General features: G+C 46.3%; 2 protein-coding genes across 2 annotated transcripts in view; both read right to left on the bottom strand.

The window, feature by feature from the left end:
* The window catches only part of HSD17B12 (hydroxysteroid 17-beta dehydrogenase 12), an 82,133-nt gene extending 75,012 nt beyond the window's left edge, over window positions 1-7,121 (bottom strand). Inside the window, exon 1 of the mRNA XM_014873526.2 lies at window positions 6,950-7,121. Coding sequence (XP_014729012.1) covers window positions 6,950-7,118 — 169 coding nt within the window. The 5' untranslated portion in view covers window positions 7,119-7,121. The remainder of the gene's footprint in view (window positions 1-6,949) is intronic.
* A 1,994-nt stretch (window positions 7,122-9,115) lies between these two features.
* LOC148223303 (uncharacterized) lies at window positions 9,116-19,689 on the bottom strand. The gene is made up of 3 exons (XM_088166587.1): window positions 19,487-19,689; window positions 11,065-19,395; window positions 9,116-10,150 (listed from the first exon to the last, which is right to left on the bottom strand). Exons 1-2 carry the CDS (start codon window positions 19,687-19,689, stop codon window positions 18,753-18,755), a joined length of 846 nt encoding a protein of 281 aa, XP_088022713.1. The 3' UTR covers window positions 9,116-10,150; window positions 11,065-18,752.
* Window positions 19,690-20,204: the final 515 nt, after the last annotated feature.

Genomic DNA, 20,204 nt, shown 5'->3' with positions numbered 1-20,204 from the left:
GTGTTTATCCCACATTTGTGTTCACATACAGGCCTAAAGAATCACATTCGGATTTCTGTTAGAATAATGAGGAAAGATTTTCTTACTGTTATCCTTCCCTTATGGTGAAAAGCAGAGTTGGTCATCCTCAACCTATGGATTAGGATTTAATATATTCACAAGACCAAGAATAACATGTTTCACTCACCTACCAATAAACAACTCCCACGTGGAAAACTACTGCAGTTTTCCCAAACAATTCCAGCTGGGACTTTCTTGCTGAAGACATTTGTGTGCTCACCACTCCTACACAATGCCTTTCCGTGCTGTCACCAGGGCACCTCACAGGTAATCTTCCCAAGGTGAGGCAAGCACACTGGCTGAAAGAACAAACCAAACTGGAGCAAGATATTACTCTAGATTACATCCTTTTACAAATCCTCTACTCTTAAGTAACCAGTTTCCATTACAAGTATTCCTACTTTAAAATACAGAAGACTGGGGCAATGAGGTAGCTTAAAATAACACAGCTATTCATCTTCAGGGTAATAAATTGTTAAGCATTTCCCTCTCAGGCTGTCTATCAGATATGGGCATTCTTTTCACCTTAATGCAAACATCTGTCCTCCACTCACCATTAGCTAGTTTTTTGGGGGTTCTTTTTTGGAGGTTCTTTTTTGGAGGTGGAGAAACCATACTACAACATTTAACCCTCCTCCATATACATCTCTCTGCTCCTGCAGCTAAACATGGCAAAGTCTGTTCATACTCTGAATCAAACTGCAGAGCTGTAGATTATGAGCTTGGTTGATGCTAAGGCTGGTGGTGCCCACACAAACACATTAGTTATACACATTATGAGCCAGAAGGGAAGGGCTGAAGTCCATCAGCAAGGACACAGAAGAACTGGGACTCTGGACATCTGGGCTCTGAGCAGTTGCTCTCCCTCTACCTTTCTGACCAGAGAGTGAAAAAAGCAGCACTTAATGCAGCAAGTGTTGAGTAATCCTACTAAGCAGAGGTCTTAAACAGTCAGTAATATGTGCAAATGAAAACACCTGAAAGAAGTAAGCAAGCACCAGAAAGAGCAAAATTGGAGAAAACAGCAGAGTATGGTTGATTGCTTTATACTGTCTAGAAAGCAGGACTGATTTTAGGATATGTTAATAGCAGTAGCCTATGTAAAAAAATACTAGAGAGCCTCCCTGACTCACCAAGAGCTGCAAGGTCTCTGAAGGAGTTACAGCCCCCTCAAACACCACACAGCACAAGCTGCTGAGTCTAGAGAAATGGTGAGAGATCCCACTTCTCCTGGACTGCTCTGGGAGTTTACTCAGTCCAACAAAGCACAGGTGAAGGGATACACTGACAGAAATCTTCTGAATTACAAGGTATGAGTAGGACTGATGACTGAAGGCAGACAGCTAAATTTTTACTTGAGAAAAGTTAGGATGGATACTTGGACACATTACATGGCAAACAGGGAAAGAAAAAGCCATACATGCTGGAAAGTACAGACAGGATTAGGACACTTGCATCAGACTGTTCTCTGAGCCCCTCTTCATTGCAATAACCCTCCAGAAGCAGTTTGCAAACAGCCATACAAGAAAATAAAGCATGCTCCGAGTTCAGTCCGCATATTTCACTCGAGCTGTCACAATCACAAGTTAGTTTACAAGCAAGCTGGCATATTTTCACATGTTCTTAACATTACTTTTCAGATTAACAAGTGCCATGCTTTGTTTCATACAAGGGTAGCATCCAGAATTGAGAACAAGGCTAGAAGAACTTGACCATTGATCTGAAGTACTGAAGATGATAATTCCCTAAGTGATTCAGCTAAAGAACAAGAGATAAGCAAAAGCTCCCCCAAAGCTGTGCACATGACAGCCAAGCACTCGTGTGCAGGGAAAATGGGGAGTTGGGCAGAGCCTTTCCTCTCAGGCCCTGTAGGGAGAGCAATGCTCAGAGAGGTTGAAACTCCCCTCCCCTCCATCTCCCTCCCAACTAAACCCTCATCACACATTGCTCCAGGGTGGCTGTTTCAATCTGCAACAGCGACTTATGACATGGTCTATCAACTACTTATATCTGCACATTGTGAAACACCTGCACAGCAAGACTGCACTTGTTTGTGCAACCAGGACTGAAACTTGCTTGCAGAAAACCAAGAAGCTTTAAGGTAACAACTATTTCACTCGATGCTAAAGAGTTTGAAAAACAATACTGATTGTGAAAGCGGCTCAAAGTCATCAACAAGTTGCCACCTGATCAGCAATGAAGTGAATGCTCTCTGTACGGAGTTCTTAAATTGTAACTAAAATATTTTACCATCTGACTTATTTCATTAAGGATACCCCAAGAACTTTATAAAGATCAGGGTCTGTTTCATAAGACAGCATTTCTGGGGACTGCAGAAAGCATAACCTTAGAGATGGAATCTAACTCAAACCATTTACAAGCACAAAATCCAGCTAGTCCTCTTCTTAGACTTCTTCCTCTTGACATGAGCATTACATCTTATTAATTTAATAATATTGATAAGGTCTGATTTATAGAGCTTGTTATTATCTCAACTTACTAGTCAACAAGACTTTGGGAATTGCCCCTATACTCTCAGTTTTTAAAAGACCTGACTGTACAGAGACAAAGAAGTATCTACTCCACTGCTCATGTACCCAGTTACATTCATTTTTCATGCTTCCCTCAGTGGCCCTGGTGCACAAGTTGCTATTTTTAGATGCTGGACTATGCATAGCCCTTGTTAAGTAAAAGAAGCTGCCAAGAAGGCAGAGAGGGTCAGCAGCTTTGCTGCTGCTCAAACAAGTTTTTGTTAAGTATTTACATAGAAAAGAATGGTTTAAGACTGAATAAGGGGGTTTTGTCTAAAATCAAATTACAGAAAGAGCACTGTCCTGATTAAAGACTGCTCACAAATTCTTTTTTAAGAAACCCAGAGAAAATTGCCCACTTTTAGTTAATTTTGCATGTTAGTGAATAAACTCCAAGAAGCTTAATTAAGGCAAGCTCATCTCCACAAACGTTTGTTGGCCCAAATACAACTGTACAGCTGTATTCACCACATGAGAAAGCATCACCACTATCAGACATCTTGTAACCACTAAATGTATGATTATTCAACCATGACTCTATCAAAGGCACTGGGGGAAGAAGTGGATGCTTTTCTAAGCCACTGTGAGGCTTGAAAGAAAGCAGGACTTTTCTTCAAGTGTCATATGGCAAATCACACAATCAAAATAAACTTTGTTTCCAGTTAACACACTGCTTCAGCTACAGAAAACCAGGAGGAAAAAAACCCACATTTATTATCAAAATATTTCCAATGTCAAGTCAGGAAAAAAAGAAACGAAAAGTTTAAGTAAGCACACAACCAAGACTTTAGATGCTTTATGGCACCAGGTCAATCCAACTTGCACTGACAGTGTGTTTTGAATATACAAAGTTGATTATCTGCACATACTGAATTGGTCTGATTACACAGCTGACTCTGCTCCAAACAGGAGGTTGGACTACAAGCATCCTGGGGTCCCTCCCAGTCTAAATTACCATAGGATTTTGAATTCATTTCACCAAGTTACTGAAGGGAAGGAGCAGAAAAATGATTTCATGTTTTCCCAAAAAAGAGGCGGCTTCCTAAAATAGGAGACACGGCAACCCTCCAAATGGGAGTTATAACAGCAGCAGACAGCTCCCTGCTCCAGACACTCTGTACTCCAGAATACACCCAATTTTCAATGGCAGAGAAGCAAGGTGGCTGCCTGCCACTACATCAATGGGAGAAGAATAGGACTCTCTTCCAACCTAAGGAAATACCACTATGGATCACAACAATCAGCACTACCAACAGATCTGTCTGTTTCTAGAGGAAGGCAGGGGAAGAACAGGCACATCTTTGCTGTATTCTTGGTGACTTCAGAATGACTCCTTGGCACTCTGGTCCTGTTGAGTCTGTGGTTATTTAGCTACATTGTTTTTCAGACACAGGAGCTGTTATTCTTATCTTCTTTTATCAACTTATGAGGCATATTAAAGGTAGAACATTCAACCCAGAAGTTTTCACTGTATAGTCTCTCAAGAGAAATCTCACATTAAGACATCCACCCAAATTCCATACTGTACCTCACTGTACAGTAGCCAAAAACCAAGCCAGATGCAAGTTCTACGGAGAGAAAACCAGAAAAGCTGCATACAGACCTTCATACATAATTGTGAGTGGAGAAAAACTAACTTTTTTCAAAAGAGATGCTATTTCAAGTAGTACAAACCTAATTTTCCCAGCGTAATTATCGGTTCACGTAGTTGTTCCTCCTCCCATCCTCTCCTAAACACCACTAAATTAGACCGAGTATAGGCAGAAGCAATTGCATATATGCATGCAAAAAAACCTCTGAGAAAACAAGGAAAGAATTTGCAACCCAATTTTGGACATGAAGAAGAGTTAAAGGGCAGTAATAAGTCCTTCCAAAAGGGCTTTTATAAAGTTGCTCTCCAGTTGTGCACTAGAAAGAATACATTAACAGATTAACTACAGCAGCCAATTAGCATCAAATTTCAAATTAGCACTGGTTTTTTAAATATCAGAAAAAAAAGGAAATGCACTTCTTCCTCCAGTATGACTTAGTAATTTGCTAATTCTCAAGGTGACCCAGCATATCTGCAGCTGTGTTTCCATCCTCCTTTCCATGAGAGAAAACAGAGAGCCTGCTCAGCCACAATGTACCCCCCCAGTGCTTATTCAGACTAAGGCAACCTCTCCTCATTTCAGCTGGAGACGACAGCAGCTGTTCCAATAAAGCAGCAGCTCACCTGCATCGGCTGCACACAGAGGACACACCACACCTAATTCATGATGACCACGTCTTCCTACAGTGACAGCAGGCATCATCACCCTATTTCTCCATTCTCCTTCACACTGCAGCAGTGCTCCCACTTTAGAGCAGAGCAATAAACACGGAATTTAGCTGTGCTACCAGTGCTCCTCTTCCTCCTTGCCTTGAAGACCACAATCTTGGCAGAGAAAGAACAATCTATGTGAGCAGCCACTGGCCATATACAGTGGCCTGCTGCTGCCTGCGCTTGTACCAAACAGTGACAGAGGATTTGGCATTTGCTTTGCAGTTCTCTGGATGGGTGAGGATGTGACTGTGGGAAGATCTGCCGTTTACAGCTTGTGGTTCCAGCTGATAAGCTGGCACTTGGTTCAAGCACTGCAAACTTCCACGTTTGAAACAACACAAAACAAGCTCAGGTGGCCACCAAGACTTCTGTGATGCACCACAAGTCAGCAGGCAACTGATAACGCAGTAATATATTCAAAACCAAAATGAGAAAATCTAAGAAGGTTTCTGTGTCCTGTGCCAGCCATATCTTTAACAGGCATAACATTTCTCCAGCTGAAAGGAAGACCTGGGCCTTAGTTATTTGTATCCAGGGCTGTAACTTATCCAAGGCACGGCTGCTGCACTTCAAGCCTGTGCACACAGGACTCTGACACGCTCTGGCATTTTGTATGCTGCCAGTAGCAGTGCTGGTTTACTGGTGTCTCACACAAGCAGGCATTCAACTACCCAGCCATGTGTTCACATACAAGTTCTGTACTGGCTGCAGCACAGTCACAAGCCCAGCAATCAACCAGCTTGTTGCAGGGCTCTGCCTACAGGTCTGACACCTGGAAGCATCTGCAGCAGCTAAGCACTTGATGTCCTCCTACTCCCCTTGAGGGAAGGGGGCACCTTTTGCAGCCTTTTAAACTGTAATCTCATCTTAAACTCACTTCTTACACACTACAATTATTTTTGTGGCCCATCTTATCTGTTGCCAGTCTGGCACAGGACTTGCCCTTTCCAATGACTTTTCCAAGAATGGATTTGAAAGTCCCCTTAGCCTGATAGATGTCCTTTCTATCGCCTCATCATTACTTAAAGGCCACAGTGGCAGACTCAGATGGAACAAACTGTCTTTTTCCTGCGTGGCTCCTGTGACCAGGAACTGAAGTACTGAGAAAAGTTAGAGTAGCGTAGCACTGAAAATACCCTGGTAACAGCCTCTGCTGTACTTCCACAGCGCTCCTGTATTTCGGGGCTGCCAGCTAAATGCTGCCGCCACCCCCTCCCGGCCACGGCTACTGTCACCCCCTCCACAAGGAGGGCCACTCGTGCTTCTGCCCCTTCCCGAGCGCGGCCCGGGACCGAGCTGCAGGAGCTGGCAGGGTCGGCACAAGTTTCGCTCCGCTCCGCCGCTCGCCCGCCGCTCTCGGCAGGGCTCTTCCCTCGCTCTCCAGCACAGCTCTGCTCCCGGGGCACCCGCGGCCGCCGCCGTCCGCCCGCGGCAGGGTCAGCGCCGCTGCCCGCGGTGCCGGGCAGGGGCGGCGCGGTCCCCGGCTCCCGCCGCGCCGGCAGCGGCCGCTCCTCCGGGGGCGGCGGGGACGGGGCGGGCCTGACGTCAGCGATGAGGTGCGATGCCGGCGCGGAGGGGGCGGCGCGCACCGACCGGCCGCGCTGGGAACTGCGGAGCGGCCCCGGCTGCGCGGCCCCGGAGCCGCGCTGCGCGCCCGCCCGCCACGGAGACACCAAGTTCAAACACGCCGTGCCCGCCCGCCCACAAGTCCCAACAATCGGCGCCTCTCTCAGGACCGACCCGACCGGCGCGCTCTGGCCCTGCACGTTTCGTGGGCAGCCTGATAGCGGCTCCAGGCTCGGCGGGGGCCCACCCGGCAGAGCAGGGGAACCCGCCGGCCCTCCAGCCGCTGCCCCAGACCGGCCCGCCCCAGACATGGCTGTCGCCCCACGGGCGCTCCGCCAGACTGCTCTGGTCCCCCCAAGGGCCGGTCCCGGCCGCCCGTGTCCCCCTCCCCGCCAGGCCAAGGCCGCTCCCCCGCGAGGTCCCCGTCCCGGCCCGAGGGAGCACCGGAGAAAGAGCCGCGGCGGGGGCGGCCGGGACGCGCACTCACCTGCCCAAGCGCCCAGCGCCGGCCCCACGGCGGCCGCGCCGCTACCCAGCACCCAAACGCGGAGCCCGGCCAGCAGGCGGTACGAGGCTAACGCCGCCGCGTAGAGAGCGCCCAGCGCGCCCACCCAGTAGAAGAGGCCGGCGGCCGGGAGCGCGGCGGGAGCCACCATGCTGCGGAGGCTGCCGCGGCCGGACTGAGCCCTCCCGGCCACCGCCGCCCCGCAGCCGTCACGGCGCCCGCCCCCGCCCCGCCGCGATTGGCGGAGGGGCCTCTCAGCCACCGGGTAACCCGGCAACGCGGCCGGGCCCGCCCGCCCTGGGGCCGCCCGGCCCCGCCGCGCCGGGAAGGGGGGGGCAGGCAGCGAGCGGCCACACGCCCCCGTACTACTTGCGGCCTGCGCCCCACGTGGTCGGCACCGCTCTCTTGCCGCCATTGGCCGGCGGGCATGGCCATCACCCGCCTGCCGCGCTCCAATTGGCCCCACAGCCCGGGAACCTCGCAGGACTGGTGGAAGACGGGGCCTCTGCTCCCGCCCCCACTGACGTCATATGAGCCCATTCATAAAATGCTCAGGCTCCGCCTCGCACTCGACTATGTCCCTCGCTTCCCCTCCCCCCAGCCCCGCACTGCGCTCGCCCACGGAGCCGCGCCACGATCGCCACGGCACGGCATGGCACGGCACGGCACGGCATGGCACGGCATGGCACAGCACGGGCCCGCAGGGACCCCTGGGCACAGGGAAACCCCACCGGGAAAAGTCCATCCCAGGGAAAGCAGGGCTGGGCACCACAGCCCTGCTGCCACCGCTCCCCACGCACTGCGGGGCTGGCAGCGCTGTCCCGTCTGACCGGCCTCGATCTGTTTTCCCCGACAAGATCCAGGGTCACCGGAGGCTTCCTGAGATATTTCCCCTGAGCTGAACACTTGTTGTGCCATGCCTGGAGTTGCCCTGCCCCGTCGCCCTTCACCTGCCCGTTTGTCCCAGAGCCCCACACACGATGGGTTAGGAACGCGTGGACTTGGGAGGAGTGTAGGAGACACCTCTGAAATGACACACATACGCCATCGGTGGCTCCTTACACGGCAGTGAAGGTCACAAAGCTCCGCCGCCTTCTGTCCCACCTCCAGCCGCTTGCTAGGGCCCTGCCACCCGCATCTCTCTTATGGGCCCGGGTCTTTCCCTCCCTCCCTCCCAGGAGGGAGCTGGGGCAGAGAGGATTGGCACAGTGTAGGCTGTGGGAGGCTGAAGCCCTGAAATAGCTCATGCTTGAGATATATTGCCTCAACAGGCTGAAACGGCAGGAGTAGCTGAGGAACACGGAAAATCAGTGGCAATTTGGTGTAAGGTGTGGGTCAATTCAAATGTCAGAGAAGATCAGCTGAGGTATAAGGGACTGCTGTTTTTAAAGGGAGCCACTTGCAACTTTCAGTGCCAAACACTTTTTTTTTCTAGAAAACAAGCCTTTTATATCACTTATGTGACAATTACCTTAGTTCAAGGAGTTAAGAAACCTCCTCTAGGTGAAGGGGGGGGCATAGGGGGTAGTATCAATGTTGCCTTTCTTTTCTCTCCTGGACTGGCAAATAGGTCCTACCCAAATCCAGGCACTACTGCTGAAGATCTTCAAGCTGTACCAGCTGCCAGGCCTCAGCCATGCTCCCCTCACCCACTCCTTTGTGTTACTTGCCACACATCATGTTGATGGCAGAGGCAGCCTCCAGGAGCCTCACCTGCCAAATCCTGGTACACCTCAGGCCTGGCTTCCCTTTGCAGATCCACTCCTGCAGACCACTCACTGTAAACTCAATGGATTTACAAGTGCCCTACAATTCCTCTTTCCTCATCCCATTCCATGTTTCCTAACCTTTGCCTGCTTCAGAATTGGGAAAGAACTCGTGTAAGGTGCCACCTTAATTGTAACAGGTAAGCAGTACCTTGTGTGTTGCACCTTGAGGCCACAAGCTGACCACGGTGCAATGTAAATGCAGTTACAAGCACTACTGCCACTTCAAAGCTCTCATTTAGAAACAAGTTGAACTTGTATGACACCAACTACCTGATGCAAAGAACTGTGCATCCTGAGATACCTGAAGCTGCACTTTATGACCAAAAGGTCTGTGCTAAGGGAAACAAGACCAAAGAAATTAAATGAAAATTTGCTGTGATAGATTTATTCCTTTTATTAGTTTAATAAAAACAAATGTTTGCTACATTTCCTGTTATTGAATATATATACACAAAATAGCTTTTCACTCAAAAATACATAATTAATATAAATCAAAGACTTTTGTTCATAATCTACTTGTGGAAAACAAATTCATGGTGGGATTCAAATTTCATTGGATTCAACAACACAGTCTGCACTGATGTCAATTAAAGGCATGAAACTATCATACATTTTGCAATGAAAAATTAGTCAAATCACTGTCTTATTGGTTAACCTATAGCTTTACAGTTGAATTTTAGAAACTAATCTTTATCATAAGCACTGGTATCAGACCTAGTAGGAAGAAATACATCACAGGACTTTATCCTATTCCACAACAGGAAGCATCCATCTTTCCATTCCCATGGTGAATTAGTTCACCTTTTTTTTTTTCTCTTTTGTCAGTCACTCATGAGAGGTGACACTGCAGAGGATCCAGTTCTCACCAAGTTTTCTTCCTGCATTTTTCCCAAGAGAGCCCATCTATTGCTTCCAAATACCACTTTGGGAATAGTGTGATATGCTAGGGCTAACTCTTGAAGTCATTACACAAGGAAAATCCTTGTAGGTCTCACGAAGTGCGTAGTTGACATAATGCCCTCCAAAGACAGGACTTTGATTACAAAAAGGTGCAAAATACTGAGATAATTTTCCTCTTGTTCTATATCAGCCTTTACTTAATCTGTAAACCTGTTTTAATATGCACAGAGAATCTTGGCATTTTTGCATAAACACTTGTGTGTTGGAAAGAAACTATATTGTTACAGCAAAAGAAAAGAACAAAGGTAATCACAGGGAGGTTGAGTGCCACTCCTCGTTGGGATCATTGTGCAATTGTTAGATAGAACATGTTCTTGCTGTGGCCATATCACAATAGTTTCTTCTATTGGCTGTCAAGGCAGTTTTCATCTGTTCAGTTTTTGCACAATAAATGACAGAGTGCTGATCCTCGCTCTTTTGTCTTCCAGAGGACAGGTGGATGTGGCACAAGCATCTGGAAAGAGAAAAGGTAGAAAAGAGATCTACTACAAGTCAAAGACAACATAAGAGCTGAAGCAAAGGATGGAAGGTAACAGTGGTCACCAGAGTCACCAAATGTTGAGAGCACAAGTGGACTGGGCAGCTGGACAGTGCATGTAGAGGCTGGAGGAAAGGAGATGAGCATTGGGCAACCTGCTGAAGGGAGCAGGCAACTTCCTACTGGACACTCATTAAGCTGCACTGCAGTTACTGAGGGGATGCTGCCAATCACGAATGGGTCAGAAATAGGGAAGGAAGTACGTGGGTGCTACGGGAGATTTGTTGGTCTCTGTCAGTCTCAGAGTCTATCCATCTTTTATTATAACATCTCCTGCCCACTGCACTGCAGTTGTGCTGCTCCTGAGACCTCTTGTCTGAACAACCTTCTTGTTGCAGGTCAGGACAGAACCTGCCCTGCTGTTCTCTCAGGGGGACTGATAAACCCCTTGACAGAGAAGCACAGACACAGCAAGGCAGTCCTCTAGGTTTTTTTGTGTTAAAAAAATCATACTGGTTATTCAAAAGTGTTGCTATTTTTTATGCTACCCTGCTTGGAGAGAAAGGCAGTCCTCTGAGAGGCTTACAGTCTACATTTAGAAGAAGATGAGTCACAGGCAGGGAAAGGGACTCACTGGAAGGGAAAGAATTATACAAAGGTCAAATGAGGGGGTTTGCATCTCTTGCTTATGGGCATCACACATTCCTGAGCAACAGGCATATTCCCCTTTCCAGGGTTAATCCCAGTATTCTCATGAGCTTTGCAGGTCTGTACCCATTTGCTGTAAGCTGCTGCAAATCCCAGAGGAACACCCATTCAGCTGAGCTGATGGAACAGACAGGCATTCTGAGTGTACTCACACATCAACATGCATACACACATGAGGATACCTTGCCAAGGCCCCAGAGATCCATATTTCCACGGCCTCTTTTATCAGATCAGGCGTGTAGCCAGTTCCAGATGACTGCAGATGTAATCTGGGTCAGGGCAGTGATGCAAGCCTCGATCAACCCACAGCTTGGCTACATTGTTCCATCATATGGATCATGGCCAAGCTGTACAGCAGATCACAACAGAGATGAGAGAGAAGTCTTTAGGAAAGCTAAAGGAGTTGTGACATGCATGACTAAAAATGCAACAATAAGGAACAAAAAATAAGGACGTAGAATTACATCAAAAAGGAGACAAAGAAAGCAAAAATATAGCACAGGAGCAATAAAACACAATGAATAGGGGATAAAAGAGCATCCAATATGAAGAAGCATTCAATTTTTATTATGAAGTTTTTCTGTGACATTGCTGCCACAAGTACCTCACAAGCAATACACATCTCAGTGAGACCACATTCCCATGTCTCCCTCCTGCCCCTCTCTCTCAGTACCTGAGGAAAGCACTTCTCCCTACAAGCCCACAGGTGAGAACCCAAAACACTCACTCACTGTCCCCACAGTGAGACCTGTGGCTCGGGGGTCTCAGCACTCGGGAAGCCTCAGCACTGGGATCCACTTCTCGTCCCAGCCTGCCCAGTGCTGCCAGAAATGCTGTCTGCTCTGCAGCAACCCCGAGACAGGGAAGGGGGATTGCTGGTTATCTGTAAGGTGTCACGTTTTTTCCTGCCAAGAAGCAGTGTAGTCATTTGTTTCATTAAATGGCATTCTTGTACCCAGCACTAATTTTATCCCTTTACAAATATGTTTTTCACTCTAGCAACTCAAGAGCAGCTCTCCCCCCTGTACAGTCATTCTGCTCTCATGCCTCTCTTACCATTACTCACACTTATTGCAGTGAGGCCAGATTCAATAAAGGGCCTGGCTGCTGCAGTGCTGAGCACTGCAGTGTGTCTGTGCCTAAATCCACAGCCCCAAATTAAGACACCCTGCCCCAGTGCACACTGAAGGCAAAAATTAGAATACCTAAGAATGTAATCTTCATGGTCCATTCTGTTAAGATCTCTACAAGAACCATTCAGGCACACCAACAAATCTCTCAATACACCACATCAACTGCTGAGTTCATCATAATGATGGGGTGAGGCAAGATATCTTGTGTAGAATTCCAGATGCTCAGCCTTTCCTTAGGCACCTACTCCATCTCCTTGCAGGGGTCATGGTACCCCTCTGAGTCCATACACTATTTAGCACTCACCCAGGAATTCAGGTTTCCCTCCTCTGCCCAAAAGGGCAGAAAAGTGCTTTAACAGCATGGCACAGGTGTGTAGGGTGAGGTGATTTTTATTGAAGCCGTTGCACAGCACACAGAATCACAGAATCATCATATCATAGAACCATAGAGTGGCCTGGGTTGGAAGGGACCTTAGAGATCATCTACTTTCAACTCTCTTGCCATGGGCAAGGATGCCTTTCACAAGGCCAGGGTTCTCAGAGCTTCATCCAAGTTGGTCTTGGACATTCACAGGGATGGAGCATCCACAACTTTTCTGGGCAATTTATTCCAGTGCCTCACCACCCTCTGTAAAGAATTTCTTCTCAGTACTGTTTTTCTTTCAGCTGTAATGATGGGAGGGAAAATCAGTGGGACTGGAGGGGCTGGGGCAGACATTCTCAGCCCCATCCTGTGCATACACCTTCAGCATATGTTAAAGTGGTGTATTTGGGCAACTCTAAAAGCAGGTATTTATGTAACCCTCCTCCCTCCTGGCATGCTACACATGAAGCAGGTGCTGGGGGATCCATGGTTCAGACTTGGGCTTTGCCAGCTGGCTCTCACTGTCAGTTCCTACAGTACAGGACTCCTGTGGGCTTAACATAAGGCACCTCGAGCTGATCGCCCTGCTCTGCAGAGCTTGCAGGAAACAAGGGAGCCAGAGAACAGCAGGTTGAGAGAAAGGGATGGAATTGGTAATATTAAGTGCCATAATAAATAACCAACTAAGCACAGATTTTGATTGATGTGTTGCTCATCTGCAATTGCATGCTTTTGGGTATAGTTTCTATGAGAAGGGCAGAAACTTGCAAACACGAGGCAGCTGTGAAACACAACTATTAGTTTTGAAACTGAGACAGTCAGGCATTTTGGGTTACCACACTGTGTAACAGCTATACACTCCTTGCTTCTCAAATAAACCTTGGGATCAGCAACCTGGCCTGCTTCGGGAATAAAGTCCCAAATTTCTCAACAACAGAACACTCCAGGTAAATGTAGCAATGGAAGACAAACAGAACCTAAAGCCAAACAGTAACTGGCATATTAACTAGTTGAGTCTATAGATTGCACATTTAACGTGCCATGCAGATGTAGGCTGCTCTTTAGGAGAAGGTCTGTTCAGTTTCCCTTACAAACAGGAAACAATACAAACGGTACTACAAACTTCTAGTACTTGATACAGGGATTTTTCACTTTTACCTACTACAGATTGACAAGTGCGTATCCTGTTAAAACTCAGAATTCCTCTTTTTGTTGCCATTCCCAGTTTAGAGTTCTCAGAAGTGATTGCAATGGGGAGCTCCAGATCCTCTTATTATGCAAACCAAGAAAAGGCTTAGTAGGACATGCATATAAAGTGGGGGTTGGGTTTTATAATCACCAGCAACATTGGAAATCAAGTACTACTCAAAACCAAAAAAAATACTAATAGTTGTGCATGCTGCAAATCCAAGTGCAGCATATGTTTACTGGAGACATAATATGGCCATGGCAACAAATTACCCTTTTTCAATCCTACAACCCACTGAAATATATTGATTTTGAGCTGAAAATATCATCTGTAGAAATGAAATGCTGTGTGCTCATTGTTTAATCCTTGATGTCTCTTCTACCTAGTTTTTAAACTGTAGATAAGTGATACAGATACTTGTCCACATAAAATGGACAAAGTTCAGGAATGCGTGGCACTCACACCACTGCCAACACTCAGTGTCATCCTGCATGATACGTTCACTTTCAGACCCACATGATGGACTACATAAATCTCTGTCTTCTCATCCTTTTTAAAAAACCTGTAGTCCTCAAGTGTCTCCTTAAAGATCCACATGCCAGACAGTTCTGGTGCCTCTGCCAAAACCCAGTACCCAGTAGGAGATTTTGTCTTGGCTACTCCCAGTTTTTCACAAACATGAATTCAACTTTGAATGCCTGTTAAACACAATGTATCATTCCTAGAGGAAATGCGAGGCAGAAAGTTCAACTAGGACCCTATCAGTGGCAGAAGTTGCAAGCAAAAAAAGTGTCTCAGATTGCTATCTATCTTTAAATCCCAATTATGCATCTGTATATTTTTCATCAAATTTTACATATTTCTATTAAATGTTTGGCTTCCAGACTTCGTAAAGACTTTTGCCATTGCAGTTTTAAGCATTGAAATTGGCATTTCAAAACCACCACTGTTTAAAAACAATGTAGGATCAAAGACATCATAATAATGTTTCCACCCAGAAGGCCATCTATTCAAGGTCTGTAAAATGCTATCACTCTCTGGAGACTTCAATGGAAATCTGAAGATTTACAGCAGCAATGGCCTGGCTCCAAAGTATACCTACAAAAAATAATTAAAACCAAACAATGAGCAATTTAAAAAAAACAGCCCAAAAAATGCTGCTGCAGGCTGCAGTGAACCCTTCCCTTTCTGAGTGTACTGCTGCCAAACCAAGCCCTGTGATACTCTGATTCTGTTCAGTGTGTAGGTTCCCAGTACTTCTATATATTGATTCTCTGTTATTCTACTCATCAGCCAGCACCTGCAGCAAAGCAGGTGTACATTTATATATACATGTGCACACATTTTCCCCAGGCATGATTACATAAAATCAGCCAAAGAACGGATTTGGCCTGCTCTTAGTGACAGCAGTAACAACTTATTTTTGTTTAATACTAAAATATGAGCTGTTTTGCTTTTGTTATTGAGTCGCACAAATGTCATTATCAGCCTTATCACATAAATGCTGCTCACTTCCATGATTTTGCTCCCCTAATCAGTGTTATTTCAAGAGGTATAATACAGCACAAGAGGACTAGAAACAAGTGACACCAGTGGAAGTGCCTCTTTTAATGGCAGAAAGTCTTGTTGGGTGACATGGGCAAATTCAGGTCAGAAAACTTTTCTTTGCTGAATGCCTATCACAGTGTTCCTACCATTTCAAGGAGAAGTCCACGACTTCCTTCCAATTCAAAAAGGTGAAGAAAAGAACAAGAGAAAGAACCTGCTATGAATAGGAATAGTTTTCTTTAAAGAATCAGACTCATGATGGAAGAGGAAAATAACTTTCAAGAACCGGGTTAAATAACAACCAAGCATGTTTCATTCCATACTCATACCATCACTCTCTGGGCACACCTCTGCCCTGTAAGCTTCAACATAAATGTCCGTAGTTCAAATCCCATGTTACAGAAAAAAAGTACAAGAAACCATTTAGAAATAATACTTTTTTTTTGGTCTTTCTTCCTAGTCTTTCATACTGTCTCATAACAAATTAGCCTTCCATTTTCATGACTTGTTCACCTCTAGGCAAATGAAGGAAGTTTAATTCTTAAAATCAATTCACTTCTTTGCTTCAGCAACTACTGAAAGTGCCAGTGGTAGCACTTAATGCATAAATTGATGATTGGATTGATTCTATCACTTAGTTTTCTATTGACCACTGAACAAGAAGTTACCTCCTTAAAACATATTATTTCTCTTTGAATAGCCTGCTACAGCTGTGGACTGAAAAATAAAATTAAAATGGATGACTGAACAATGATTGCTTAACTCCCCACCCTGTGGAGATTTCCTAAAAGCTAAAATGCCAAGTAAAAATCTAAACTGTCTGCCTAGAGGACAGCAGCCTTGCTGAAAAGCAATGTTCTTTAATTTTTAGGTACTTCTGTTAATTCTTCACTACTGCACTAAGTGCTGTATGTAAAAACTATACAGTCCAAAAGGCAGGAAAAAAAAAAAGACACAAGGTCTCAGGTAACATCCCAAGGAAGCTGATTATACATACATTTTAGAATGCAACATTGTCTTAGCCCAGATGCCTAAAAACTTACCTAAAAATTGTTCTATTAGGACTCCTACAAGTAGCCCATCCATGCACAAGAAATCAGGTAGCACTGCATGAATTCAGCCACCGTGTCCAAACCAAGCACACAGGTCAGAGCAAACCCAACCAAACTACTCTGCTGCTATTAAGAGGCATAAAAGGAAATGAATATGACAAAAAACAGCAATACTTTCAAAACGGACCCACTGTAAATTAACATATCCATCTCAGAATCCATTGATACACAAGAATGCAGAATTATGGGAGGGAATATCCAGGATTCCCGAGTCAAATTCCCCACTACTGTGCAGAATCCAACACTGATGTTCTTTCCTGGATATATCAAAGTTCCTTCTAAAAGATATTTTAACTTGTTTCATGAACCCACCCCAGAATATCGTTAGTCTGATAGTTGGAGCTCTTCTTCCAATTCCCAGCACAGTCTACCCATTACCCCTTTTACACACATTTGTTTGGCTTCATTCTTATCTTGAGCTCATATAGTTATTTTCCTTCCTTACATAACAGTGTAATTGTCACTTCTGTGTCTTTCTGTTTGGCCTCTCTATTCCTCTTAACATCCATGTGGTCCTTTCCTGCATCTGTTCCATCCATCTGTTTGAACCCATTTATCTGAATGTGGGTGATAGTTGGGTGCCAGATAAGATCTTACTAATGCCATATACTTTGACATTAATATTTTCTATGCATACAGGAAATCCATCCCTTAACACTTTCTAGACACTACCTTTTTTATTATTTTCTCAGCCATGTCACATGCTATCTTTCTGCTGCTATTACACCAACTACCAACCCATCACTGATGAACTCTTCTAGAATAAATTGTGATCAGTTTCTAGTTGCACCACTAAATCTCATCTAATTCTATTAATCTCAGTTTTGATTCATCTTGTCAGCACAGGGATATTCCAATCCTCCTTTCTATCAATACAGACTACTGGTTTTGTATCATAAGATTTTATCATTGTACTTTTTCACTAGTGTCACTAAGGGAAGAATTCCAATAGTCCACAAAAACTCCAGTTTGCAGCCTTCTTTCCATCAGTATAGTCTCTTTCCACCTATTATCTGTCAGTTCGTTCCAAAGTCACCTTGCAATGCCATTAATCCAAATTTTCTCTGTTTTACATGATTTCCTCACATGGTACAGTATCAAAGTTTCCTCACAATGAAACGTAAGCTAACAAGATAGTCTGGCACAGTCTTTTTTTCCCTAAAACTGCTGCATTTCATCCCACCTTTAATTTCTCTGTGATCTTACTTTGCCCTTCAAAAACTGTCCTACAGCTAAGTGCACAATGGCTGCCAGATTAGATCATCTCTATTATAATCTTGTCTTTCCTTTGGGTACCCTCAACTATTTGACCCCCTTTACATGTAGCTTCCACTGCTAATACAGTACAGTATTTGCAGGTAGATTATACATTTCTGGAAAGGGGATATATGCTATTTATTGTGCTAAAGCGCAACTTCAGTGCTAATGCATTGCTACTGAAACAAAAAAACAGATTCCAGGAAACTGCTATTGCAAAACTGGAAAATCAGTGGTTAGAATGGGAACAGAGTAGGCCACACACTAACAAGTTTAAAACACATTACAATAGATTAATAATATTTCCCTTGCCTTGATCTTTTCTGCTTTACTTTGTTCTGGACTTGCTGATTTTGTATCTCCATCTTCACCAGCTTCACTCTGCAAGTACAAACCACCAGAGGTTGTAATACTGGCACTGAAGGCACTTATCCTTTTTCTGTGGCTACTCAAAAATTTATTTTATAAGCAAAACAACTTTTTTTCCTCTACTAGAACAATATTTTCCCTTGAAAAAACCCATATATTTCACTTTGTTTCCTTTCTTCTGAGAATCATCTATGTATACTTTAAAAACTGTATTTCAGGGGGTATCACTGGCAAAATCTGTGCTTTCTGAGACAAAAATGTTTGTAGAGCTCCTCACATACCCTCTCGCAGAAACTGAGTAATAGAAAACAAGCCTACTACGGCATATTTCCTTTTTATGTTGTTGTTTGAGCTCAACAGTGTAATTTTCTTTGCACTTTATTTGTTAGTCAACAAATAAATTAGCCGTCTTCTGAATCTGAAGAGGATTACTATTAACAAGGAAAATAACCTAACAAGAATCTTTCCATTCCCAAGAGAAGTTTAGGCATGCTCAGCCCCAAGTTCAGCTGACTGCAGATTCATGACACCACTGTCTTTCAAGATCTGCTTCAAAAACGTAAGGAGGAAAACAATAATACACAAACAAAATTTACTAAATTCACTTCCGACTGATTTATTATTTGTCATTCCTTTGATACTTTGATCGAGTAAGTTATCTACAACTAATTAACAAGTTACTTTAAAAGATGAGAAGGTTTAACAAGAACTGACTTCGCACTATTGGCATAAATGAAATTAACATGTAATGTTAATTGCCCCCTTTTTCTTCCCTCCCCGCTTTTTCCGCAGAGAAAATACCCCTCTGTCAGGTAAACTACCAACTTCTGTTTGCTTCCTAAGCATTGTCCCATAACTTCAACGCACTTCGGCTCCTTCATTTTTCTCCTTCACATTTTTAAAACTCAAAGGAAAAAAACCCAACTCGCAGATGAAAGCATTCCATCTTCTCTTGCCCCGAGCCAGCCTTTGCTGTCCGCGCAATCCGAGCGGCGGCGGAGGCCGCGGGAAGGGATCTCTCCGCTCTCGGGCTCGGCGCGGAGCTCAGCGCAAAGTGGAAGCAAAGGTCCGCGCACGCTGCGAGCTCGTGGGCCGGTGCCTCCCCGGGGCCCCGAGCAGCCACAGGAGCCCCAGAGCCAGCGCGGACGAGCCGCCCGTGTGGCTCAACCAAAGCAAATCCCTCCCGGGAGGACGCGGCCATGGGGCAAGCCTGGCCGGACCGGGCCGATGCCCCATGGCCGCGGGCAGCGAGGGGCACCGGGAGGCCGCGGCTCCGCCGATACCGGTGCTGGCCAGGACTGGCCGGGTACCGCAGCACCACCGGCTCCGGGACAAAGCCGCCACTGACCGGCCGGGCCGCGCCCCGCCTCAAGGCCGCTGCTCGGGGCGCGGGGATAACGCCGGCGCTCACCGAGACAGCCGGCCGGGCACGGGCCGACCCAGCGCGGCGGCTGAGCGCGGACGGGCCGGGCCGGATCTCCCGCCCGACGGGACAGCTGCGGCTCCCCCCACAGCAGAGCGGGCGGGCGCCGTCACGGCCGCTGCCGGCGAATCCCAGCCGCTCGTGGCGGTTCCCGGCATGCCGCGGCGCCTACAATTCCCGCCGGCCCCCGCGGCCCCGCCGCCGTTAACCCTCTGCGGCTCCGAGGCGCCTCCGCCGGCCCGCCCGGCCCCCCCTCGCCGCTGCCCGGCGGGTCCTGCCCGGGACACCCCGGGCCGGCGCCTCCGCGGGCCCCGAGGCAGAGCCGCCCCGCCCCGGCTGACCGGCGGAGCTCGCTCCGAGCGGCCCGGCCCGGCCTGGCCCGGCCCAGCGGCGGGCCCCGGGCTGCTGACATTGTGGCGGGTTTCTGTACTCCCGCAGTGTGCTTTGTGGTCCCAACCACAACTGTTTGCTACTGGCATTAACGCACGCTCCCTGAGAGATAGTAAAAAGCAAGTGAAATATCTTATTCTAGCTGGTGGGGTTTAAAAAAAAAAAAATATCTTTATTTACTTTTGAGGAGGAAAACTGTAATAAGCAAATTAACTAAAAAATAGCTTTACAACCCCCAGAAAACTTTGGAACAAAGTTACTAGGAAATGCTAAGCTATTCTGTAGTGAAACTAATGTGACAATCAGTCACACACTCATGTTCTGCCCTCCTTCCCATACACTCTTCATACAGGTGCTCAGTATACGTGTGACTAACACATACAGCACTTTTTCAGCTCCTCTCTAAAAATAAGTAGTAAACAATGTGCATGCCAACTACCCTGCCAGGAACTAAAAAACATCTCGGAGAGTCAGAATCAATTTATAAAGTCAGTGAGGGACAGGGGCAGATAGCACGAGTTCAGGCAAAAGCAGCAT

The sequence above is a fragment of the Sturnus vulgaris genome, chromosome 6, assembly GCF_052056855.1.
Source record: "Sturnus vulgaris isolate bStuVul1 chromosome 6, bStuVul1.hap1, whole genome shotgun sequence".
Taxonomy (NCBI): Eukaryota; Metazoa; Chordata; class Aves; order Passeriformes; family Sturnidae; genus Sturnus; species Sturnus vulgaris.
This window is presented reverse-complemented; position numbering and strand designations above follow the sequence as displayed.